Raw genomic sequence first — 26,839 nt, forward strand, 5'->3', positions numbered from 1 at the left:
CACAACATCATTGAGGATCCTTCCCAATCTACATACAGCATTTTTGAGCTGCTCCCAGCAGGAAAGGGATACAGGAGTATCAGAGCCAGCACCACCAGACTGAGGAACAGCTTCTTCCCATGTTCAGTGAGAATGCTGAACAACCAAAGGAACTGATCACACTGACCATATGAGACTCTCATATTCATGAAGCAAAATTTATGTATTCATTTGTATACATGAATTCTGCATGTGTTTTTTTTTGTATGTGTGATAGGTCTGATTGTACATCTATGTGTTTTCCACCGAGGACCAGAGAATGCAATCTTGGCACATTGTACTTGTTTAGTCAGATGGCAAAACACTTGACTAAATCTGAGGTCCCCATCAATTCATCCACGTCAAGGAAACTTAACGGAACTCTGAAGAGTAAAACATAAAATTGTGATTGTAGTAAAAACAAAATTACTGGAGGAACTCAGCAGATCTTGCAGCACACATAGGAGGTAAAGGTATAGTTTGTGTTCAAGTTTATTCAAATGCACATGTACAACCTGACGAAACAGTATTTTCCAGTCCTCGGTGCAAAATATGCAAACCCAAATCCAGACGTAACACACGTACCGAGAAGCAATACATACACAGAACAAATATGCACATATAAAAATAATAAAAATGGTTTAATAAATAGCAGCGACTTGGAGGATTAGTGTGAACAGTCCATTTAGCTGTTCAACACTCTCACTGCCTGTGGGAACAAGCAGTTTCTCATCCTGGTATTACTGGCTCTGATACTTCTGTATCTCTTTCCTGATGGAAGTAGCTGAAAGATGCAATATGGATGGAAGGGGTCCTCAATTACTTTACTCTCCCTCTTCAGGCAATAATCCTAGTAGATCACGTTGATGGCAATGGGGCACAGGGGATGGTGGGAGACCCCAGTGTTCCTACCTGTCACTCTTATGGTCCTGTGGACTGACCTCTGATCCAATTCTCTACAGCAAATATATCACACCACAAAGCAGAACATGCAGCCGGTCAGGATGTTCTCGATAGAGCTCGAGTAGAAAGTTGACATGATGGTGGCCAGAAGCCTTTCCTGCTTCAATCTTATCAGCAAGTGGAGTCACTGTTTCATCTTTCTGACAAGTGAGGAGATGTGGTGTGTCCAGGATAGGTCACTACTCAAAAAGACACAAAAGAATTTGCTGTTCTCCACTCTCTCTAGTACAGAGTTATTAATGTGCAGTGGACGGTGGTCATTCCTGGTCCTTGTGAAGTCCATGATCATCTTGACCATTTTGAGACCCATGTTGTTAATCTCGCACCATATCATGAGATTTTCCATCTCTTCTCTATGGTAGCTGATGAGGCCAACTACTGTTGTGTAATCTGAAAACTTGATAACAATATTGGAGCTGGATCACACATCCCTGAAGAGCACAAGTGTTCAGTGAGATGGTGCTTGATGTTCTGCTACAAACCTGGACAGACTGTAGTCTTTCCATTAGGAAGTCCAGAAGCCAGTTACAGAGAGAGATGTAGAGTCCCAGTGAGGACAGCTTCTGCACCAGCCTCTGGGGAATGATTGTATTAAATGCAGGCCTGAACCCTACTTCAAGGATGTTGCATGGCCTGCTGATTATATCCACCAATCCCTAATTAAGTATTTGCTTTCCATCACCTTTTGGATTTTGGATTTTATCAGTGGACCATGGTCAGGGTTGGTATAATATTTTCCTTCTGATCTCTTGGGATCACAGGGCTCCCAGGCTTAGTCATCTCCTCTAACTGTCAGTGTCCTAATCACTAGGTCTTCCAGAAGCAGGAAACTGGGCATCCAGCATTTCATATTTCTTGCCAGAGTACCGACATGACATAACATACAACCTTGAGATACTTTTTCCTTCAGGTGAGGCAGAATTATCATGAATTGGCAGTGCAAAAAAAAAACTGTACACAGCATATACATGTAAAAAAATAAAGAACTATAAACAGATGACAAATCTGAACAACTAACTGTGAGAGAATTTAAAAAAACATCAATAAAGTGTACAAGACTCCTTAAATGAGTCCCTGATTGAGTTTAGGAGTCTGATGGTGGAGGGGTAGAGGCAGTTCCTGAACCTGGTGGTGCAAGTCTCGTGGCACCTATACCTCTTTCCTGATGGTAGCAGTGAGAACAGAACAGGTGCTGGGTGGTGTGGGATTTTGATGTTTGCTGCTGCTCTATGATGGCCATGTTCCCTGCAGATGTTCTTGGTGGTGGGGAGGATTTTGCCTGTGATGTCTTGGGCTGTGGAGTGCCTTTATGGCAGTGGCTGAGGTCATGTTGGGACAGGGGATGGCAAAAGGGAACCTGGAGTACTCATCAATGACATTCAGGAAATATACGATCCTGTTGGGCGAGGGCAGGGGCCCCTTGAAATCAATGCTGAGTCATTCAAAGGGGCGTGTGGCCTTTATGAGGTGCGACTTGTCGAGCTGGAAGAACTGTGGTTTGCATTTCGACAGTGTTTGGTCATCTCCATTGAACATCTTCAATGGAGTAGGGAAGGTTCCAGGCTTTCATGAAGTGGAACAATCTTGTAACTCCAGCGTGGCAAAGGTCGTCATGGAGGGACTGGAGGTGGGTGAGATGCACACTGGTGCATGCCCCATATGATAGGGTGTCTGGGGGTCGTTGAGCTTGTCCAGCCAGTATAGGATGTCGTAGTTGTAGGTGGAGAGCTCGATTCTCCATTTCAGGATTTTGTCAATTTTGATTTTACCCCACAATTTGGTCCATTAGGAGGGTAAATCTCTTCCCATCCAGGTAAATGACACCAGTGGTGCATCGCCTCAAGGATGGCCTGTGCTTCCTTCTCGACACAGGAGTGCCGTGTCTCAGGGACGTGAAGGGTGTGGGGAAAAACGGCTACTGGCCTGCCTGGTTGAGAGTGGTGGCCAGCGTGAAGTCAGAGACATCGCTTTCCACCTGGAACAGAATGGATTCATCTACAGCATGCATCGTGGCTTTAGCCATGTCTCCCTTGATCTAGTTAAAGGCTGCCCGGGCTTCTGCCAATAAGGGGAAGGTTGTCAATCTTACTGGGGATAGGCTTTATTGGCATAGTTGGCCACCCATTGGGTGTAATAGGAAAAGAACCCCAGGCACCTTTCTAGTGTCTTGAAATTCCTGGGATCAGGAATTCCATAAGGGGATGCATGCAGTCAGGGTCGGGGGCAATGATGCCATGTCCCATGATGCATCTGAGGTGAGCCTCAGTGCTGTAGCATCTGCTCTTAGTTACTATGGGCTTATAGTCTGGGGTCAGGTTCTCAAACAATGATGGTGGGGGCATGTGGAGGGTGGAGAGACTGCAGGATGGGGCTGGCCGCAGGGGGTCTGTGAGCTGGGGGTTGTACTCAGTGATGGGTGGTTGGGGGCCCCCCAAAATGCCTTCATGACATTCCTGAATTGGTTTTGGAAGTCCAGCACCAGAAGGATCGGTGCACAGAGCTGAGGCATTAACAGTAAATGGGAATTGTCATAACGTTCACCCTGCACTGTTAACAACGCAATACAATACCCGTGGATCTCGGAAGATTGGTTCTTTGTGGCTATTGATATCGTGCCACTTGTTGATCTGATGGGAGAGAGCTTGTGAGCAGTGTCCTGGTGATTGAAGCTTTCAGTGCTTCCACTGTTGAACAGGCAGTTAATTTGTTTCCCATTTACCTCAATCACCATCATCCAGTGGGTGATCAAGTGACGGCTGCCCTGATCCAAGATGATGGATGCTAGTACCGGGTCACCATCACTGTCGGAGGAGTGCCAGTTCAGTAAGCTGGAGGCCCCCATGTTGACCATGCAGTCTCACCGGGAGAGGAAGATGAAATGGAGTCGGCAAAGATAGCGATCCCCAGGTTGCGCTCGTGATCAAGCAGTTCAAGGCCAGAAGCGACATCATTGCTCCGGGAGGAAGTGAAGTCGGATTCGATGGCCGACCCCCAAGGATGCACACAGTGCTGCTCGATAGGGAAGGCTTCGACTTACACACTCTCACATAGTGTCCTGTTTTCCCACATCCTGAGCAGGTGGCTTCTCTCACTGGGCTGCATCACCGGGGGTGCTTCTACTGGCCATAGAAGTACCTCTTCATGAGCTCGGCTGTGGAGCCAGTGGTGGGGTCAGTGCCTCCTTCTATGAAGACTGTCTGTGATGCTGTGTCCCAAAATGGCTGCACCCGCAGCCCTCACATGGAGGGCCCGTCACTGGCCACGATGGATTCAGCGTTATGGTGGACTTGATCTAAAGTCTTAGCATGCTGGAGGGCTCTCTGCAATAGCAGCCTGTCTTCCTCTAGCAGTCGTTGTCGAATGTAATCGGACCTCACCCCAGCAACACAGACATCCTGGATCAGCTCTTCCACATACTGGTCCGATACTGGGGCAGGAATATAGCCCCTGTATTCTCGCCCCAGATCGTGCAGGACCTGAAAGAAATCAAGAGACTCAAACTGTTGTTATTTTCTTGAGGGCAGGAGGTACCGTGAGTAGATTTCGTTTACCCATAGTCTGTAGAGGTTGCGAAGCAAGCTTGATAATGGAAGCAGGGTTGGTCATGCAGCCCCTGATCACCAAGTACGCATGGCGGTTGACCCTCGCTTTCAGTAACTTGAGTTTCTTCTCGTCAGAGTCCATGGGACCCTCAGAAGCTTCCAGGAATTCTGTGAAGCCCTTGATCTACTGCTCGTACATCTCTGGGGGTCCGGGCATCTGTGGGTTGAGGTCTAGCCTGTTGGGTCGCAGCAGTTTGTTCATCCCATGTTGAAAATTTAAGGTATAATAAGTTGATAGGCTCTATCAACAATTCCAAAGCCGAAGAGTGAGGAACAATAGAATTTATTATACTTTAGACTTGTAGCTGGCCCGATTCCAAGTGCTCGACTGAGGAAAGGGAGGTTGACCTTCATTCGAGGATCACAAGGGGAGGAGTTACCAGTTAATAGTGGGGGACGGGCCAGCTACCCCTTGACAGTCACCATATTCGTATCACCACACCTCCCCCCCACTCAAAATGTACTGTGATTGTAACTTAATTCGGTGTAAATTGGGCAGCATGGACTCGTGGGGTGAAATGGCCCGTTACCGCACTGTATGACTAAATTTAAATAAAAATTAAAAGTAGAGATGAAATCCAGCAGATTATGCCTCAGAACGGAAGCAGTGAAGAGTAGCACCAGTGGAACAGGACAATGCTGAGACAAAGGGTTTAAATCAGATTGCAGACGTTAGCATCACAATCCTGAAAGGGAGGGAGGAAATCATTGGACTTTTTTGAAAAAACCTATGCGCTCAAAGGAATAAATGTGTCTGTCACGCAAGTTACAGGAAGATTCTGAGGGACTGTTCTCTGCAACACACAGGAAGCAAGCAAGAGTGACATTGAGACACACAATCAAAGAGATGCCAGGCGCAGGCAATTGAAGCTTAAGAAACAAAATGTGCTGGAAAGTTATCATATGTTTGTATGTGTGAAGAAATTCTTGAATGCATCTAGTCTTACAGTACTGGGCTGCCATTAATTAACTTAACAGAACGCATAAATTCTAAATGCAGCTATGTTCCCTCATTCTGGCAGGTTTGTTTGTTCTTTCTTTAAAAAAGGAATTAATGTGGCATATGTGCTTGATTTGTGGCTCATATATGCCAAGTGCTGCTTGCACCCAAATAGTTTGCATATACATGTCACCAACTGCCAGCTGAAGGTTAGTCAGTGCTGTGTCATATGGTTAACTGAGCAATATTTTCTCAGTTCGGTTTAGAAAGTCAATTCCCACAATACAGATGCTGTGATTGTAGTTTAATACACAAATGTGCTGGAGAAACTCAGCACGTCACAGTGTTCTTTTATGGCAAAGAGGCAGAACCATTTCAGGACTGTGCCTTCCGTTAAGGTATGAGTAAAAAAAACAGGCAGGCACCTCAATAAAATGGTGGTGGGAAGCGCAGGGGTGAGCACACGCCTACAGGCAAGAGGTCATAGGTGGATAAGGGAGCGTTAGCAGGTAAATAAAGCTGAGAATCGATGTGGAAAGGGGATAGCTCTTAAAGTAGAGAGGGAAGGGAGTGGGGAGCTGGAGAAAAGGAGAGAGGGAGGGGACTAATAGAAGCCGATGTTAATGCCATCTGTTTGAAGAGTGCCCAATTGTTCCTCCAATTTGCAGGTGGCTTTGTTTTGACAGTGCTGGAACAGACATGTCAGCAAGGGAGTGGGGCATGGAATTTAAATGATTGGCCACTGTGAGGTCTCCCCTATTGCAGTGTACAGAGCTGAGGTGCTCAACTAAACAAATCCAGTCTGTGTCTCATTTCTCTGTTGTAGAGAAGACCACAATGGGAGCACTAGATGACCCCGAGATTCACAAGTGAAGTGCTGCTTCACTTGGAAGGACTGTTGGGGACTCCAAATGGTGGTGGGGGTGTAGGTGCAAAAGTAGCATTACCTATGGTCACAGAGGTAGTTGCCATGGTGGCGATAAGTGGGAAAGGATGTGAGTGGATGATGGTGTCATAGAGGGAATAGTCTTCGCTACATTGGAGAGACTGGATGCAAAGTGGGAGTTCATTTCATTGAGCACCTTTGCACTTTCTATCTCTCTCTCTCTCCTGCAAGATCCTAATCCCCTTCCCTCCTCATTCAGTGAGCCATTCCCTCCCTTTATCAATCCTCAGCCTTTTGGCCATCTGCCCTTCCACCCACATTCACATATGAGCTCTTGCCTGGGGGGGGGGGGGCGTTGGTGCTGAACTTCTCCCCCTGCCCATCCCTCCATAATTTTAGTCAGGCACTTGCCTGTTTTTTTACTCATATCTACATGAAGGGCTCAGGCCTGAAATGTTGGTTATATAACCTTGGTGCACTGCAGTGTGAACATATAGGCACAAACAACGAAAGGATGTACTACAGACTTTAATTAGCTTAAAACTTGCACACCAGGTTTTGTATCCTCTCTGGCTCCGTGTCCTCTGCTCCTGCCCAGGGGTGAGCCTTTATGTGGAGCCGTGATTGGCAGGGAGTAGTTTGAGCCAGTCTCCCAGGTTACCTTCTTGCAGGTACAATAGGTTGCACCCTGCAGTGGGCAGTCCAGGAGCGCAGGCAGCCACAGGCAGTAACTGACAGTCCAGTGATTACACCACCACAATAACTTTGCCCCCTATGGATGCTGTGTGACCTGCTGAATTTCTCCATCACTTTTGTGCATTAAAATCAAGATGTGCTCCCTTGAAAGTCTTATTTGTGTTTTTCTGCCATGTATAAGCTTCACTGTGAGCCCAGCACATCTTCAAATCGCAAGCCTTGAGTATTTCATCTGGAGCTGATTTCCAGAATCATTCCACTGAAACTTGCTATTTCAAAAGCCCACCTCGGTTTATTGCTTTCTGAGACACCCCCTGCCTGCTGAAAGGGAATAGGAGCTTGATGGAAAAAGCAAGAGCATGAGGCAGAACAAAAAGAGAGCAACTGTTGGAGGGATTAATCTCATCAGATGTTCCCCTTCCCTGTTCAAGTCCAGGTTCTTCTTAATGTAGTCATTCTTTCCGCCAGTTGACAGATTCCACATCTGTCCAATCTATGCTTCACTATGGAATCAACGATCCATCTTTACACATGTATAAGAACAATAACATCATTCAGAAGTCAAGTGAATCATGAAAGTCTGTAGATGCTGTTATTGTCGTCAGAACACAGAGATGTCGGAGGAAGCCATCAGGTCTTGCAGGTCCATCGAAGGTAAAGATTTATAACGGACATTTTGAGTCTGAGCCCTTCTGTACTTTGAAAAGAAGGGCTCAGGCCTGAAACATTGTGTAGATAGATACCTTTACCTCCTGTGGACACTGAAAGGCCTGCTGAGTTCCTTTAGCATTTTTTTGTTTTTACATCATTCAGACATCATTTTCACAGAAAAGTCACTGAAAAATGCATGCAAGATCATTCTCCTGCTGAACTAGCTCTATGGAAGTGAACAATTCCTCACAGATATAGAGGTTTTTAATAACAACCAATGTCAATGCTATTACAATATTAATGCACATTTACAATACTGTCAACACTAATGCAGGATAAGTGAAGGCGCCTATGCATTTACAAGTCATAGGCTATAATTAGAAACATATTACTACACATTAGATTTAGGAGAGTGGGTTGATAGTCAAGTGATTAGAAATGAGGTGTAGAGTTGTAGTCAGTTTTTTGGAGCACAGGCAAAATAAAAAAATATTGCATCTCACTTATACTATTATAATAAAGTAAAACCTGAAAGTCTGCAGGCACTGTGGTTGAAGTAAGAACACAATGCTGGAGAAACTCTGCAGGTCAAGCAGTACCCTTTATCTTCTTCTTTGGCTTGGCTTCGTGGATGAAGATTTATGGAGGGGTAATGTCCACGTCAGCTGCAGGCTCGTTTGTGGATGACAAGTCCGATGCAGGACAGGCAGACACGGTTGCAGCGGTTGCAAGGGAAAATTGGTTGGTTGGGGTTGGGTGTTGGGTTTTCCCTCCTTTGTCTTTTGTCAGTGAGGTGGGCTTTATATAGCAAAGATAAAAATACATAACCCATGTTTCTGGCTTGAGCCCTTCATCAAGACATGGGAAAATGTCGGCAGGCATCTGAACAAAAAGGTAAAGGGTGGGGGTGGTGGGGGGGAGGCATGGGGAGAAGCATGGTCGCAAAGGCAGGAGGTAATACATGAAGAAGGGAGGGAGGGCACAGCAGTAAGCAGGGAGAGGAAGGATTGCTAGGTGAATAGAGTGGGAAGGGGGTAGAAAGCTGAGGGAAAAAAGACCGAGGGAAGGGAAGGGGAGAAAAGGGAGAGCAGGTTAGCAGAAACCAGAAAAGTCAATGTTAATGCCACCCGGCTGGAGAGGGCCCAGTCAGAAAATCAGGTGTTCCTCCTCCAATTTACAGGTGGGCTTGGTGGGATGGTACATGAGGCCATGGGTAAACATGTGAGTATGGGAGCCGCTACGTTGGGCAGGGCACTTCTCTAAGATGGAGGATTATCAACTGCCCAAAATTGTGCTGTATGGCAAACTCTCTACTGACCACCATGACAGAAGGGCTCCAAGAAAGAGGTACAAGGACTCTCTGAAGAAATTCCTTGGTGCCTACCACATTGACCATGACCAGTGGTCTGCTCTAGCATCTGATTATGCGGCCTGGTGACACACCATTCACCAGTCTGTCTCCTCCTTCGAGAATGCTCGTAGGGCTGACCTTGAGGATAAAAGGAGATGGAGCACCAAACCCAGTATAGAATTTCCCTTGCAGCCGGGCATGTCTGTCCCACATTAGCCTCGTCAGCCACCAGCAAGCAAGCAGCAAACGTGAACAGCCCCCTTCATAAATCTTCATTCACGAAGCCAAGCCATGATGATGGGTGTGTAACGTTGAAGTGAAATGGTTGGCTACTGGCAGGTCCCTGTCACTGGTGTGGACAGAGTGAAGGTGCTCAGCAAAACAATCTCCCAGTCTGTGCCCAGTCTCTCCGATGTAGAGAAGGCCACAAAAGTGCAGTACCTTGATGAAAGGCGTAAGCCCAACATTGCTATATAAAAGCCACTGTTTGAACTGCTGAGTTTCTCCAGCATTGCATTTTTACTATTATAATGATCTTGATCTCAGATGTGCTCTCATTCCTGGAAATACAAAAGTTAATTGATGCATAATTTATCCTCTGACTTAATATATTTTGAATATATGAACAAATATTCAAGCTTACACTGAACTCTTCATGAAGAAGTATGGAATCTAAAATAGACAATGTGGGAAATAGATATTGATGAAGCAAAAATGTTACTTTTTCAAGAGGACAACGTTTTCAAAGTGTGTTCAACAGATTGTTGGACTTTTGAGAGCAATTAATTTATTTCTTTTCAGACTATGATTTTGTGTGATCTGATTTAATGACTTGTCGATGGCCACTAAATGCCTAATTTTTAATATGAAACTACACATCTTGGATATGTTCCATTGCAATGGAAACTCTATAATATGATCATGCTATTGATTTTCACTGGAACCTTGCCAGTTAGTACAAATCAGCCCAGAACTTGGCTCCTTGGGTGTGATGTTGTACAACTATTAAAAAGAAGAGAATATTTTTAATTGTGAAGAGAGCAGCCTTGACTACTCCACACACAGTCCTCCAGAATCCTCTCGGAGAACATAGGGTTGTTGCCTCTGTGCCAAAGGCCCAGGTTCAAGCCTCACCTCGAGTCTTGCCTGCACGGAGTTTGTACATTCTCCCTGTGACCATGCAAGCTTCCTCCACGTGCTCTTGTTTCCTCTCAATGATAAGTGGGATGCTAGGATGATTGGCCACAATAACCTGTCCTGAGCATGTGGCTGTGTGGAGGAATCCTGGGGTGTTGCTGAAAGTGTGGGAAGAATGGAGAAAATGGGAGAAGGTATAACTATTTTGGTGAATGGTCAGTGCAGAGAGGAAGGAAATACTTCCCATTTGGAGTTTTACACAGCTGCCAGTACTTACTGCACTGCAAGCATGTCAATGCTCGAGACCTTAATCGGATACTCTTTTACTATCTGTTGACAATCCCTCTGCCTCCACAAATGCTGCCTCACCGGCTGAGTTCCACCAGCAGTTTGCTTTTTTTTAATGTGCTCCAGATACCATCATCTGCAGTCTCTCGTGTCGCTGTCTCTTGATGACATTTCAGCCACGGTCCAAGAGGTCTTCAAGGCGAATAGTCAAGAGAGTTCTTCTTCAGGAGGGAAACTCTACAAAGTTAAATGTAAAATTTATTTCCAGCACAGTAGAAGCTAATACTGGGCACCAAAAACCATACTACCCAATACACCAGGTTGGACTAAATGTGTTCAAATGATGCCCCATGTGCCATGGCTCACTGGATGTGTTATGGTGAGGGTTCCACAACTTTCACCACTACACAACTACACAACCTGGAGCAGCAACACAGAGATGCCCATCAAACCATCAAACATATTCTTACATCAGACATTTACAAGCAGACATTCCACTTTAAATCAAATAATGTAATTAGTGAGCTAATCACTCATCCCCTGGTCTTGTGTCCAAAGTTGAACAGAAGACTTTGCCACAAAATGAAGACCATTCAGCTCATCAAGTCTCCTCTGCTATTCAAATCATGGCTGTTGCATTTTTCCTCTCAACTCCATTCTCATTATTTTTTTAAAAACCCATGACACGGTAACAACCCATTTTGGTCCACAAGCCTGTTCCTTCCAATTGACCAAGAACCCCCAGTACAATTTGAATGGTGGGAGGAAACAAGAGCCCCTGGAGAAAACCCACACAGGCGCAGGGAGAGTGTATAAACTCCTTACAGTCAGCGAGGGATTTGAACCCCGGTCCCGATAGCTGTTGCGGCAACAACGTTGCCCTAACCGCCACGCTAAATGTGCTGCCCCTTTCTCCGCATAACATCTGACACCTCACTAATCAAGAACCAATCAACCTCATCTTTAAATACACCTAACAACTTGGCCTCCACAGATTTACCATGCTCTAACAAAAGAAATTTCTCCTCATTTCTGTTCCGAGAGAACGTCATTTTTTGTGAGACTGTTCCCTCTGATTGGCGATTCTCCCAGTTATTGGAAACATCAATTCAAGATGTTTTTCAATATCAGGCTCGCACAGCAGGCAGGAAGATGGGCTCTCTCGACATAACAGCTCCCCAGGTTCGAGCAGAGACCTCTCCTCTCGGACATTGGGAAGCTCAGCTTTCTACTGAAAACATGTTGAAGGAAGCTGTGTTTTCTTGTATGGAAAAGCATAGGCCCCCTCTTCAATTCCCAGTGTTAATTGGGTGTGGAATGAAAAGAAAAACTTGTAATTAGGCCAGCAAAGCATAGAGATTGACTGGGCTCATTGCAATGCAATGAGAAATCCATAGGAGGCAAGGATCCAGGGTGAAAGGGTCAGTGAGATTGAAAATTAGGGACACTGATAAACCAGATGTACAGTGGAAGACATTAGGCCAAATAATTGGTGCAGAATGAAGAATGATGGAAAGAATTGCTTGAAATAATATTGAACTGAGCAGTATGCTTAGCATAGCTTACAGTGCCAGTGAGCCAGGTTAGATTCTGTCAGAATAAGGAAATTCTCTCACTGTCTGTGTTGGCTTCCTCTGGGTGCCCTTACACATTGCAAAGACCTATGGGGATAGTCGGTTAATTGATCACATGGGTGTATTTGGACAGTGTGGGCTTATAAGCCAGAAGGACCAATTACTGTGCTTAATTAAAAATTAATTTAAACTTGTGATGGGGGATTAAGAAAATGAGGCTTCAGCCTCTGCTGAGCAATACACAAAAGGACTGGAGAAACTCAGCAGGTCACGCAGCACCAAAAGGAAGTAAAAGGTAACCAACGCTTTGGGCCTAAGGTCTTTATCAAGGCACGAGCAAAAAAAAGGAGCCAGGCTCCTGAATAAAAAGTTAGGGTGGGGAGGGGAAGAGGAAGGGAGGTGCAAAGGAAGGAACATAGCTAACAAGTATGGGGTGATAGGTGGATACAGGTGGGAGGGTATGAGGAAAAAGCTGAGAAGTGGTGGCGGGGCGGGGGTAGGAGATAGGAGAGGGAGGAAAAGGGGCTGTAGAGCTGGAGGACAGAACGTTAGGGAAAAGATAGAGACTTTAACAGAAACTGGAGAAGACGTGAATGAGATTTCAGTCAAGATCCTCCAGTAGGTTTGTGTATTGCCCTATAATCCCAGCATCTGCAGACTTTGAAGTACAACTCCATTCAGCTGGTGGTAGAGGGGAAGAGAAACTGCCTAGAAGTGACAGAGAAGTGGCACTGGATGTGAAGGAGTGTAATGGTCAATCGGAAGGTCACTGACCTGAAACCTTAAACATTGACTACAGATGTAGCCTGACCATTGCTGATTTTATTTCAGGCTTGCTGCATCTACAGTGTAGTAATAAAGATAGACTTCACAGTGAACCTGGAGAGATGCTGAAAAATAATTTTATTGGAAGGTAGCAGATATAATTTCCTTCCTTTAAATGCTATAATATGAGAAGACAGTAATTTTATAGAAATAACTCTAAAAGGTTCCCTCGTGCCTGAAGGGTACGAGGAGATAAGATCTCCTTGAAGTCTTTAATTTTACTGCAGAGATTAAAAACAGAACTCTTCCTGCAGCTTACAGGGGAGTCCCTTGCTAGAAAACTTCACCTATTTCTTCTGTATTTGGAAATAAAATCATCCATAATTGTTTTATACCAGTTTTTAAAGGATGCACACCCATTTCCTGTTCAAGTCTCACTCACAGAATCAAAATTTATTGTCATGAACAAGTCACAAACTTCATTGTTTAGTGGCAACATCACAGGGCAAACATTCATAGAAGCCGCCTTACAAAATAAAAATAGTGCACGAAAAGTGAAAGTAAGGCAGTGTCTTTGGTTCAGCAGCGGGGAAGAAGCCGTCCTTGAGCTGCTGAGTGCTCATCTTCAGGCTCCTGTACCTTTTTCTCGATGGCAGCAGAGTGAAGAGGGCATGGTCTGGGTGGTGAGAGTCCTCAAGGATAAAGGCTGCTTTCTTGAGACACCGCCTCATGCAGATATCCTTGATAGAGCGAAGACTGGTGCCTGTGATGTCGCAGGCCGAGTCAACAACCCTCTAGTGTATTTTCTTGTTCCAAGCAGAGGCACCTCTGAACCAGGCAGTGATGTAACCAGCCAGAATGCTCTTCACAGTATACCTGTAGACGTTTACGAGAGTCTTCGGTGACATACTGAATCTCTTCAAACACCTTAAAGTATAGCCACTGGTGTGCCTTCTTCATGATTACATTGACATGGTGGCTCCAGGACAGATCCTTGGAGATGTTGACATGCAAAAATTTGAAGTTCTTGACCCTGCCATTACTGAGCCCTCAATGAGGACTGGATTGTGTTCTCCTGACTTCCTCCTTAAGTCCACAATCATCTCCTCGGTTTTGCTAAAGTTAAGCACAAGATTGTTAGCATGACACCATTCAACGAGCTAATCTATCTCCCTCCTTTACACTTCCTCATGGCCATTTGTGATTTTGTTGACAACTGTGGTGTAATTGACATATTTGTAGATAGCCGGAATTGTGCCTGGCCACGCAGTCATTGGTGTAGACCAAATAGAGCACACATCGTTAAGGTGCGTCTGTGTTGATGATCAGTGAGGGGGAGATGCTGTTTCCAATTCGTACTGATTGTAGTCTTCCAATGAGGACATCAAGGATCCAGTTGCAGAGGTGGGTGTAGTGGCCCAGGGTTTGGAGCTTCTTGACCAGCACTGAGGGAATAATGGTATTGAAGGCTGAGCTGTAATCAATGAAGAGCAGTTGTATGTATGAATTGCTGTTCTAGAGTTTATACAGAGCTGAGTGAAGAGCCAGAGATATTGTATCTGCAGTTGGTAAAATAAGATTGAGATCCTCTGGACCCAATTCATCCCAACATGGACGTCATTTCCGTGTCACGCACAGTGGCCACTTTGGTGCACAGAATGTGACTGTTCAGCTGCACAGTGTTTGGGGAGGGGATGTTGAGGTGGTGGGCTCCAGGAGGAATACAATAAATTGTTCCTTAGGTTTACATTTTGCCATGGAAAGCATACATTCCTGGGCTCAAGCGACCTCTGTAAATATGCAGGCTTTTTCAAAACAAGAGAGCACCATAATTACTGGTTCTTAAAGCAAGAATGTCCCATTCCACATTTTTCGGGCTGAACCCTTTACTTAGTATTACCTTTGTCTGCAAAAATTGCTCAGTAAACCAAACAAGGTGGTGCATCCAAATCTCTGACAAAGTCAAAAAATGTGTTTGTTGCAGCTTTTAAAATCAGCATCAATGATTCACCTAGCATGGAATCAACTCAGTGCATCCACACTGAAGGCCTCCAACCACCCACAACAATTTCATCATCCACCACTTGGCCACAGCCTTCTATGACTGAGTCAAAGAATTGCTCGATTGGACACCTCTTAAATATGGTTGTAATCGCTGCTTCCACCATTCCCTCCAGCAGTGCATTCCAGGCATCTGTGGGTGGAGAAGGTCCCCGCTCATTTTATTATTTCACTTTTATTATTCCCCAAGGCATTGAAGAAGTTAATTTAGCCCTTCGAGCCTATTCCAGATCTCAGAGACATCATGCCAGTCTCATTCTTCTAATTATTTTATGATAACTAGTGCTCTCTCATTTGTCCCCATCAACTCACCCAGTTTTTCTGTGGCAATTTAAGGACAGACCAACCACCTTCCTGAATGTGTCATCTTAATCACTGAGATTGAATTCTTCGCTCTAACCATACGCGAGGCAATGGCATTTCTCCTGAATTGAATTCAATTATGGCTCAGTTTTGTGGTCTCCAGTCTTAGACTCAATAGGAAGGGGGGGGGGGTTAACATCCTTTGTTTACCCTTCTAAATTCTTTCATGACCTTAATATCATGTTCCCATGAAATTCAGTTTACCTGAAAAAAGGCCCAAACTGATGAAATCAAATATCTTTCAGTAGTTCATCCTCCCTTTAATCTTGTTACAGCGTCAAGATCAGAAGAACTGAGAGTTCTTCAGATGTATTCCAACCAAGATTATTCACAAGTTTAACCTGTCCTTAAACTTCTCACTTTTAATCCTTAGAAATGAACAATAGCATTTTTGAGTTAAACACACAAGTCTGCAGATGCTGACTGCACAAAAGTGCCGGAGAAACTCAGCAGGTCATGCAGCTTTCTTTATGTAGCAAAGGCATGCACCCAATGTTTCGGGTCTGAACCCTTCATCAAGGTATGAGCAAAAAGCAAGCAGGTGTCTAAATAAAATGGAGGGGGAAGGGCAAGGGATGAACACAGGCCAACAGGTGAAGTCACAGTTGGATAGGGGTGGGAGGGCAAAGAAAAAAATGCTGGGAAGTGAAGGGGAAGGTGATAGCTCCTTGAATGGGGAGCTGGAGCAAATGTGACCAAGGGAGAGGCAAAGAAAGAGAGAAAGAGGGGTCCTTAACATCCCAACTAACAAAATGCAATCAGTGAAGATGGGTAGGAACATCTCCTCCATGATCACACTCAATACCATTACTCAGCCTTTTACTATACTGCCTCTACATCCATGACCAAAAACAAATGCCATTCCACCTCCATGTTTAAGTTCACTGAGACATCAGTTGTCTACCTAAAGACTTCAGGAGAAGGTTGGTCATAGAGGCCACACTTCTGTCCACATCAGTGGAGCTGAAGTAGAGACTGTAGATGGCTTCAAGTAATTAGGAGTAAATCTGACCCGGACCAAATATGTCAATGCAACAGTCATGGAAGTGCTTCAATGCTTGTCCCTCATTAACTTCTGTAGATGTAGCTAGACGCATCCCAGTGTGATACAGGAGCTGCTCTGCTCAACACTGGAAGAAGCGGAAGACCGTGGAGACTGCAGCTCAGAAATTGTATAAACCTCCCTCCCCTCCATCAAAGCCCCCTGCTACCTGGGACAGAAGGATCCATCCACGCATCCACCCATCCAGGAGAAGATTTAAGATTAGGAAATTGTGCACCAACAGGCTCCCGAATGAACCTCACAACGCTGCTTCTTAATGAGTACTAATGGATATTTTCACTGTAATATCTGTAATTGTGATCTTCATCTCTTACTTTTTCCAAATGTATACACCTTAGAATTGCACTACTACATTGTTGGCAGAGGAATTCTTTGACTGTACCAGGTATAATGTGAGAGTAACCTTGAAGTTAATCCTTATCTTTCCTTTGGCTCACATTGTTATCATATGTCTCTGGAATTGTTCCATTTCCATTTGGAATCACATCAAGTCCCCAATAGTTCTCTGACACCATTTCTTTCATTAATTAATTTACATAAAATAGCACTAATGATATCTCTGCTCCAACATTATCCAATACGTGTGGATGTCATCAAGGATCAGCAGTCTGACTCTCTCTAAATGTGACTAATTGAACAATTTCTTACCCCATTGAGTCCTTTTAATTTATTTCACCTTTTCTCTCACACCTTGACTGCATGCCATTTTTCCAAGTAAATTCCAAGATTTAAAAAAACTAATAATTATTTCAGTTTACTATCTATAAAATTATTGTGGCCTTTGTGGCTCTTCTATTAGCCAGAAATTATTGTTGGTAATAATTTTTTATGATTTAATTTCATATCGCTTTCACCATGAACACACCGCACATTTATTTATTTAGCTTTTATTTAATATAAAACCACTTAACATATCACAATATTTCAAATTTAATCCAAATACATATGGTATTTTATATATAAAAAATAAAAAGTAAAACTACCCACAACCACACGCACACACAAACATACAAACATATCAATCACACACACACACACACACACACACATGTATTCATAGAGATCGATAGGAGAAAGGGAATGTTTAAGATACATCTAAATTTTAATACCAACAATTTGTAAATATATGCTCCATATTTGAATCAAAATATGATATTTATCTCTTCAATTGTTAGTAATTTTTCTCAAGTGGAATACAACTCCGAACTTGTGCATGCCATCAGTTCATTCCCAAATCAATATCTGACTTCCAAGATATAGCAATACATTTTCTAGCTATTGCCAAAGCTATTTGAACACATTTTACTTGATGCATATTCAATTTTATTTTAGTTTTAATTCCTCTAACATCTCCCAGTAAAAATAACATTGGGTCCTGTGGTAATCTTACTTCAGTGATTCATTCTAAATTACCCAAATTAAGCCGAAAAGATTTAATTGTGGAACACTCCCAAGTGAAATGCAAAAAAAGTACCAACTTCTTGTCCACATCTAAAACACCTGTAAAATATGAATAAATATAATTCATATTATATAACTTTTGTGGTGTTAAATATACCTGATGAATAAAATTATATGGAACTAACAGATATTTCATATTTATTGTACTTTTCATACTCTCTCTACTATCTGAATGACACCACACATTTATGACATGACAAACCTCCTCTGATATAAACAACAATGAAGAGGCCTTGCACACAAAGACTTTTAATTCAAAATTAAACATTGGGCTATGTTGCAATGGTAGTTAATAGCCAAGGTCTTAAAAAAGTTAATGGTTTTACAGCAAATACATTTTCTGTGAGAAAACTGAAACTCTGCACATACCATCTTAAGGGGGAGGATGAGAAATTATTTACAGTTGCATGAGATGATTTGGGTGAAAATACAAAATGCACTCAAGAGGTGAAGAAGGACAAATCCAAACGGCACACCGTAGACTATTAGCAGAGCTAAGTGGGTTTGTGACGATGGCTAATGAACAGTACTGTGCAGGAGTCAAATGATTCAAAACAAACTGAACAGGATATTTTTCGGAGGGATAAGCTCAGACATTAAGTGCAGTTGCTGTCTTTGAAATAAAAAGGGGAATTAAGCAAGGAGAAATGGATTTAAATTAACTTTTTTTAAAAAGTAGAGTTGAAAACTAATTTAGAAAGTGACAAAAATTCGAGATGTATCAGAAAGATCTTCATACTAGGACAGAGCCACGAGAGGAGGTAAAAGGGATAACACTGATTGAAATAAGATGCAGAAGAAGGGGTGAAAAAAGGGCAGGTGACTGAAATTGAAGGAGACCTTGAATGCTTGGTGTGCACCGAATATGATAAGGAAATGTCTTGATTGACATGAAAAATATGCTCCAAATTTATAAAATAACTTGCAAATCAGAACGTCTATAAAATTGTGATAATTAGTCTCAGGTTTATGAGCTAAGGCTCATCTCTAACACTTTGGAAATAGATGGCCGAGGACTAGAATGAGTGAATGACATATTATTGACTAATAATCATTCCATCAAAGATGAAATAGATCGCACTTTTGAATGTCACAGAAATAAATGAAATGTATACAGCTATGCATAATATGCTTTGATTACTATAATGACCCACTTAGTATTGAAACAGAGATTTTGTTAATCAATTGTGAATAAGCCTGCTGAGGTCAATTAAGGAGATGCATCAGATATGGTGGGAGATTAAAGATGTATGACAATAAACATAAAATGAAAATAGATTTCTTGGCGACAAAATTATATGATGTCTGTGTACCATGGTTGCACAGCAATTTATCAGAAAACTAGGCAAGAAAGCTGGACTCACAATCCAAAGATGTGAATTCAAATCCCACCAGGTCAAGATGGACTCTCCATCGATCCTTGACATTCACTATAGCAGAAGTAGGCCCATTGGCCCATCGAGTCTGCTCTGCCTTACTAATCTTGAGCTGATCCATCCAACCACTCAGCCCCACTCCCCAGCTTTCTTCCCCTAACCCTTGATGCCCTGACTAATCAAATACCTGTCAATCTCTGCCTTAAATACACATAATAACCTTGCTTCCAAAGCCGTTTGTGGCAATGTTCAACAAACTCATGACCCTCTGACTAAAAAAATTTTTCCATGTCTGTTTTAAATTGATGCCGTTTTATCCTGAAGTTCTGCCCTGTTGTCCTAGAATCCTTGCCATATCTATTCTGTCTAGGCCTTTCAGCATTCGAAAGGCCTCAATGAGGTCCCCCCTCATCCTTCTGTACTCCAACGAGTTCAGTTCAAGAGCTGACCAATGCTCCTCATGCACTAACCCTTGCATTCCAGGTATCCTTCTGGTAAATCTCCAAACTCTCTCCAATACCAGCACATCTTTTCTCAAATAAGGCATCCATAGCATTACACAGTATTCCAAGTGAGGTCTCACCAGTATTTTATGGAGTCTCAACATTACATCCTTGTTCTTGCATGTTATTCCTCTAGAAATGAATGGCAACATTCACCTTCTTCACCACCAACTCAAACTGTCATTAACATTGCCAAGTCTCCCATGGTCAACATCTGGGCGGAGGAGAGGGTGTCAATATTGATCAAGTTAAATTGAGTTAATAATGAAGAATTTTAAAAAAAATATGGTATTAGTATTAATCTTAAGAGGATTGTCAAAGTCCAACCAGCAAAGCAAATGCAACAGATACAGGTGCTTGATCTTTTAATCAGAAATCCTTGGGACCAGACACTTTTCAGATTTTGGAATTGTTCAGATAAAGGTATCACTGTTTTAATATTATTCTGTTAAGTAATTGTGTGTGGAGAGGGGAGGTTGGGAGGTAGGGAATGGGAGGGGGAGGGGGTATATAGGGAGAAAAAATTGCATTATCATTATACTTTATGCTATATTTGAATTTTAACTTTTGCTCAATAAATAAAGTTATATAAAAATATGAGATCCACCTGAAAACTTGAATACTTTTCCAAAAGAAAACAGTGTTATCTCTGTAGAATGATGAGCTGAACTCAGGCCAGTCTTTTCTCTCATTTGGACATGAAGGGAAAGCATTTTGATGAAGTTTTAACATTTAATTGATGCCTTGTGTGGAAGCCTATTACAGCATTGATCATGCTTTTCACTCTGTTTCACCCTTGAGTTTGAATGTGCTATGTCATTGGAAGTTCTATTCCTTTCAGCATATCTGCATTTTGCATTTAAGAGTGAATAAAGGGTTCACTTTGATGTTGTAAAGAAAGTCTTGATTGGCAAAAAAACAATTAAATTTGACATACTTTTGAATGGTCTTATCATTTGCCTTGGTAACCAAAATATGAACTTGTTCTGCTTAAGGTTTATCTATCTGAAACAATAACACTGATTCCCTGTCTGTAGGTGCTGCCATTTCTTGCATTTTAAAAAAAATTATGAATTCAATTGGAAAATTGAAAGCTGAGGAAATTGAAAATTATAGAATAAATGCAAACTACAATCTGAAAAAAATGTAATTGTACGGTGGGGGGGGGGTCGTGGCGATGTTGAAAGGGGGATTGGTGAATTAAGATAACTAGACTGCTCTTTCCCTGCTTGCCCGATCGAGCCGCAAGGCCGCTCTCTCCCTAATCGCCCGCCTGAGTTGTGCTACTGCTCTCTCCCCCTGTGCCTTTCCCTCTGTCAAATCCCCTTTCAGTGGAGTTGCTGAAATTCTGCTGGAGGTCAATCCCTGTATTTTTAAGTAAAACATACAGAGAAACCTCAAACTTAAAATGGCTCAAACCAAACTAAATACATGAAAACATACTGTCCCTGCAATAACAAAAGTGTTTGATTTTTGGAGGTTTTCAGTTTTCAGAATTTCAGATAAAAGATTATATAACATGATATAATACTGTGAAGCAAGAAACTAAAGGATAAAGTCACCTGAAAGCCATGTACTAAATTAGAACAATATTTATAATGTACTGAATTTGAATGTTAGAACACAAATTTAGATCGTGGTCTTTAATTTAAAATAGGTAGATAGAATGTGCAACGCCCATTAACCTTCTGATTCTGTGCATCTTTCGAACATGGGAGGACACTAGAGAATATGGAGGAAACCCATGCAGACAGGTGGAGATCCAACAAACTCCATTCAGACACCAGTAGATTCAAACCCTATCGCTGGAGCTATAATAGTGTTGCCCTAGTATAGGGAAACATGATGATCTGTGCTGTACAATTCTATGACTAAGAATGTCCTTGTTATGGTCAAAGTGTCCTTCTTAGTGATTAATACATTGAAATTAGAGAGAAAATTTAAAAAAATGCAGAAGCTGGAACTACTCAGCAGGTTAGACCGCATCTGCTGGAAGAGGAACAGAATCAATGATTTGGGTCAAAGACAGAATTAGGAAGGAGGAAATGTTTGTTAAACTGCAGGGAAGGTGGAGGAGGGAGAATGTCACTGATATGGTAAAATCAGCATGACTGTGGCAATACCCAGTAAGCAACCATGTTGGACTAGCATATTAAGAATTCAGAGAAAGAAATGGAGAGCAGGGTAACATGTTCAGCACGTCAGGCTGTGCACACCTTCATCACCCAGAGCAAATAAAAAGTAAAATAAAAATGGAAAATAACAACTAACAAGGTGAGCAATATCATAGAGTGAAACACAAAAGTCTGCAGACACTGTTATAGCAAAAACACAAAAATGCTGGAGGAACTCAGCAGGTCAAATAGGATTCATGGGAGATATGTATAGATACAAGACCATAAGCCATAGTGTTATGAGCCCAAAGGACCCCAAAACCCAACAGCAATAGATATTCACCACGACAAATGATTACTTAAACAAAAGTTGTTTTTAATTATCTTTAAACATGAATACAGAATCAAACTTTAACTTATCACTATTAACTACCCAACGTAACCCCCTTCTAATTCTAAGCGCACGTGTACGTGATGTAAATTTAAGAAAAGTTCTTTGGTTCACAGTTCAATCTCACTTCTCATTCTGCCAAGTTGTCTGGTTGCAGGCAATTCTTATACTGTGCACAGAATTTAACATGTATTAAGTTCACCAGGCTTTGGTAGGCGAAAGGTAAATGTTTACTGCTCAGGAAGGTTCTCGTAGGGTTTGCAGAGAGAATTGTTCCAGGATTTCCACAACTGAGGTACCACCATTAGTCACCTCAATGTTTTGCTGATGAAACTTGCCCCATCAGGTTTCTCCAGAAGATAACCTCTTTCTTTCAGGCTACCACCGAGTTCCTTTCTGTTCCATTTATTCCAAGAGAAACATCAGACAGATAGCACTTCTAGCCATCTGCCACACTGGACCTTCTGTTTCAGTTCCAACTAGCTTCTCCTGGCTGACACTATTCAGTCTCTCTCTCTCTCTGAGATTCCAACTGTGAGCCACATGTCCTTCTCTCTCTCACCTGCAAAACCCCCCACCTTCTCCAGCAAACAATAGGAGTTAGTCTTCTGCTCCCATCTGTTGTTTTAGGTAAACAAACCTCTCAACGACCTTTGAGTGAGCACTTTGCAGAGAGGTCAGAAGCCTTTTCAAAAAATGTCCAACACAGATGACCTGACTCCAGTCCATTCATTTCATGACATCATTTCAATTAGCACCTACTTGTGAAATGTGCATAGCATTCTCAATAGTTTCTGTAAAGTCACTGAATATGAATTCTTCAGTATTTCAAATAAGATCTGTTTTAAAGTGTATGTATGTATGTAACCTACTCTAATTTTACCAATTTATCTCCCCAAAACATATTCAAATATTACATCACAATAGGAGCAGAAATAGGCATCTGCCCTGCCATTTAATAGTGAGCGGATCTATTTTACCTATTCTGCACCATTGCCTCGTCTTCTCCCCATAGCCTAAATGAATAGCCGATGTTTCAGGCATGAACCCCTCTTTAATATCACAGATCCGATATCACAGATGGACAGGTATGTTATGTAGGACTAGATATTAATATTCCTAACGGCACTCCTGAGACAATGATACAGATATAAATAAAGTTAATGTGAAGTTGTAGAATTTAATATCAAGACAGGACGACTGCCATATACCAAGTCAGGAAGTGAGGTGATTTACTCTAGTTTTATAATATGCCAATATTGGAAATGTGAAATAGAAAAAAATTGAAAACACAGTGAATACTCGGCAGATCAGGCAATGCCTGAAGGGGAACAGTTCACGTTTTATATCAATTGCTTTTCATCAGAATGAGGCAAGTTTTAAGTTGCAAAGAAGAAATGTTGGTATTAGCCAAGAGAGACAGAATGATAGCAGTGGTGAGTGAAACACAAAAGGTTGCAGAAGCCGTGATAATGGTAAACACCCCAAAATGCTGGGAGGAACTCAGCTGGTCTTTTCAGCATCTATAGGAGACAAAGTTATATTGTCAATGTTTTGAGCCCCCGAGCCCTTCAAGGGGAAAAAAAATCAGAAACGGAAAAAGCAGGATATATATATCTATATATATCAGAAATTCAAACGGTGGGGAATCCAGACGAGGTGTTAATTGGATATGATAAGGTACTAGGAAGAATTTATCATGTCCAATCACAGATAATCTGAATGGTATTCAAATAGTAGATGAATTAAAGCAGAGAAGCAAGGAGCACAAATAGGATGAGATAGCACTGGGAAGCTGGAACCCAGCATTAAAAGCAGAAAATATGCTGGAAATGCTCTGGTCAAAGAGCACCTGTGCAAAGAGAAGTCAGTGAGAGCAATGGTTCTTTGAAAGACAAAGTGGAGGGATGGGTGGATGAACCTGCTAATGGCATTGTTTAACAAGGTAGAAGTTACAAACTTTAGCAAGGGGAGGGGAGAGGGATTTAGACGGAACAGATAAGGTTGAGATTCTTGTCAATCGTAATTGGTTGTTAACATCCATTGTTAGGGAAAGACTTGATTTTCAGTTATATGACACAGAAGTAAATAGCCTTAGGCATGTGAATCTTGGGGCATGAATATTTGTGTTTTCTGGCTGTCAGGGCACACTGTGATCCTAGATGCTGGGTGTCAATGTTAGCTTTCATTGTGCCCATTTCGCATTTGTCTGACAAGTACAAGGGTTACACCTGCTATTTCATCATAAACCCCATCTTGGCACTTTAAATTTGATCATAAAGTCAAAATAACAAAGGACATGATAGTAATTGAATGATTCAAAAATCACAATTCTAAAGCCTGAAATAGAGTGAATCACTTTCACCAGATGGAGCCTCTAGGAAAAAGAGAGGAGTCAGCTGCAAGTCAAGGAACAGGAGCGTAACTTCATGACCAAACCCCAAATCTATCACTAGACACAAATCATTTGGATGATGTGTTCAACCCCCAACACTGACTTCTCCCTTTCTTTGATGCCAGACATCCGAGGATCAATTCTCCCTTCCGACCTGGACTGCTCCAGACTCTCGACTTATCTGATATTTTTTTCTTTTTAAGTGCCAACTTAGTGATCTGAGAAGCCATGTGGGAATTTGTTGAGACAATAATATTTAGTGAAACAGTCAAAAACACTGAAGATCACGTTATTTAACAAAATAACAAGTAGGGGAAAAATTGTCTGACACAGGAAAAGTCAGATTCCAACACAGGACAGCAATAAGCTTGACGTATGTTCTTGTGAATGGCCAGGTGACTTGATAGAAATGAAAATGACAAGGATTGGAAAATGTATACTTTACAAGAAAGAAACCCTTTCCTCATTGTTTGAAAGCAAAGAGTACACAAAAACACAAGAAAATAGGTGCAGGAAAAGGCCACCAGGCCATTCAAATAATAACATTACAAAAGCGCAGGCAATAAACCAATAAATATCTGATGCACATCAGAATGAAATGATTGTCATCATGGGGAGTTTAACTTGCAGTGGGAGAATCTAGTTGGTCAAAGCAGTCTTTTCTTTTTGAAGATTTTATGTTTGATTTTTCCATAAATGTACATATCAAAATTTTCCATTTTCAAATATTTATAAATACTTTTTCTTACAAAACAAAATACAACAACCCCTCATCCCACCCCCTTTCACAACATAAATCCATACAGTGTCAGTGCTTATAGTGGTTTAAAAATGTTTTCATTGGGGAGGTCTCATGTATATTTATATTTATATATTTATATATTTATAAAGTAGCACCTTTTTAAAAAAAATATATTTGTGCCCTATATAATCCAAATATGGTTAGCATATTTTTATAAATACATCATTTTTGTTCTTTAGATTGTATGTGATTTTTTTCTCCATAGGTACACAGCTGCTCATTTCTGTCTTCCATTGTGCTATTTGTCGAGGGGAGTTCGATTTCCAAGTAATTGCAATACATTTCTTAACCACAGGTAAAGCTATTTTAACAAATGAAATTTGGAATTTAGTTCGTTTATTACTTATTTCAATAAAGTTGACCAAAAGGTCATCTGCAAAGGCCACTCCTGTTATCCTTGTTAGTATTTCAGTAATATCCTGCCAGAAAGGTCTTACCTTCGCACACAACCATATTTCCAATTTAGATTTGTGTAATTTCTGTGGTGTGAGGTATAATTGGTGTGGAAAATTATACTGCAATATTCTATACCTTGAATTTATAATTGACGTCATGCTATCCAAACATCACACTAGCATCTTTCTATTATTGAAACTCTTAAATCAGTTTCCCATCTCTCTCTTGATCTCAGTAAACCTGGTTTTGCATTTTCATTTTTGAGAGCAAGGTACATTTTAGATATAAATTTAGGTGTGTTCCCCAGTCAAATCCTTTATTCCATCTCACTAATTTCAGGCGGGGCCAAGTTCTTTCTCTTAAGAATGATCTTAACTGAAGAAAGCAAAAGAATGTCCCATTAGCTACTCCATTGTTATTTCTTAATTGTTACGAAGACATAAGAGACCCTTCCATATAACAGTCATCAACATATCTTATTCTTTTGTCATACCATGAATTCAATATTTTGTTACCCAGATTCATAGGCAGTTACACATTTTTACATAATGATGTCCTCAGTGATATACCTGTTTTTTTCCTGATGCATTCATTTATTTCTTGCCATATTCTAATCATGTGTATTAATATAAGAATATCTTTTTTTTGTTATTGACCTGATATTCCACCTATAAATAAAGTCCTTCATTGTCTCCTCTTTTATTGAATTCTGTCCCATTCAAATCCACAAAGAGGGACTGTTTTCTACAAAGATGATAAAAATCTTGCTTGTGCTGATAGATAATACATCTTAAACTCTGGAAGTCTAAGTCCTCCCAATTTATACTCCCATGTTAACTTTTGCAGTGCAATTCTTGGTATTTTGTTATTCCATAAAAATTGATTATACAATTATGTAATAATTTAAATAAACTTTTAGTTAGTACAATAGGCAATGATTGAAAGAGATACTGTAGTCTTGGCATTACCTTCAGTTTTATACAATTTATCTTTCCTATTAATGTAATCAGCAGATCTTTCCATTTCTGTAAAAATCTTTTCTA

At 41.6% G+C, this 26,839-nt stretch overlaps 1 protein-coding gene across 5 annotated transcripts in view; it reads right to left on the reverse strand.

Annotated features, from left to right (window-relative positions):
• The window catches only part of LOC138758024 (E3 ubiquitin-protein ligase MARCHF1-like), a 459,755-nt gene that overhangs the window by 138,220 nt on the left and 294,696 nt on the right, over window positions 1-26,839 (reverse strand). For 2 of the 5 annotated variants that reach the window (XM_069926295.1, XM_069926294.1), the window contains exon 1: window positions 3,701-4,827. The exons of the other annotated variants lie outside the window; for them this stretch is intronic. In XM_069926295.1, the coding sequence (XP_069782396.1) occupies window positions 3,701-3,832 (132 nt within the window). In that variant the 5' untranslated portion in view covers window positions 3,833-4,827. Of the gene's footprint in view, window positions 1-3,700; window positions 4,828-26,839 lie in introns of those variants that run through there. 5 annotated transcript variants of the gene reach the window in all.

The sequence above is a fragment of the Narcine bancroftii genome, chromosome 3 (genome assembly GCF_036971445.1).
Source record: "Narcine bancroftii isolate sNarBan1 chromosome 3, sNarBan1.hap1, whole genome shotgun sequence".
In the NCBI taxonomy this organism is placed as follows: domain Eukaryota; kingdom Metazoa; phylum Chordata; class Chondrichthyes; order Torpediniformes; family Narcinidae; genus Narcine; species Narcine bancroftii.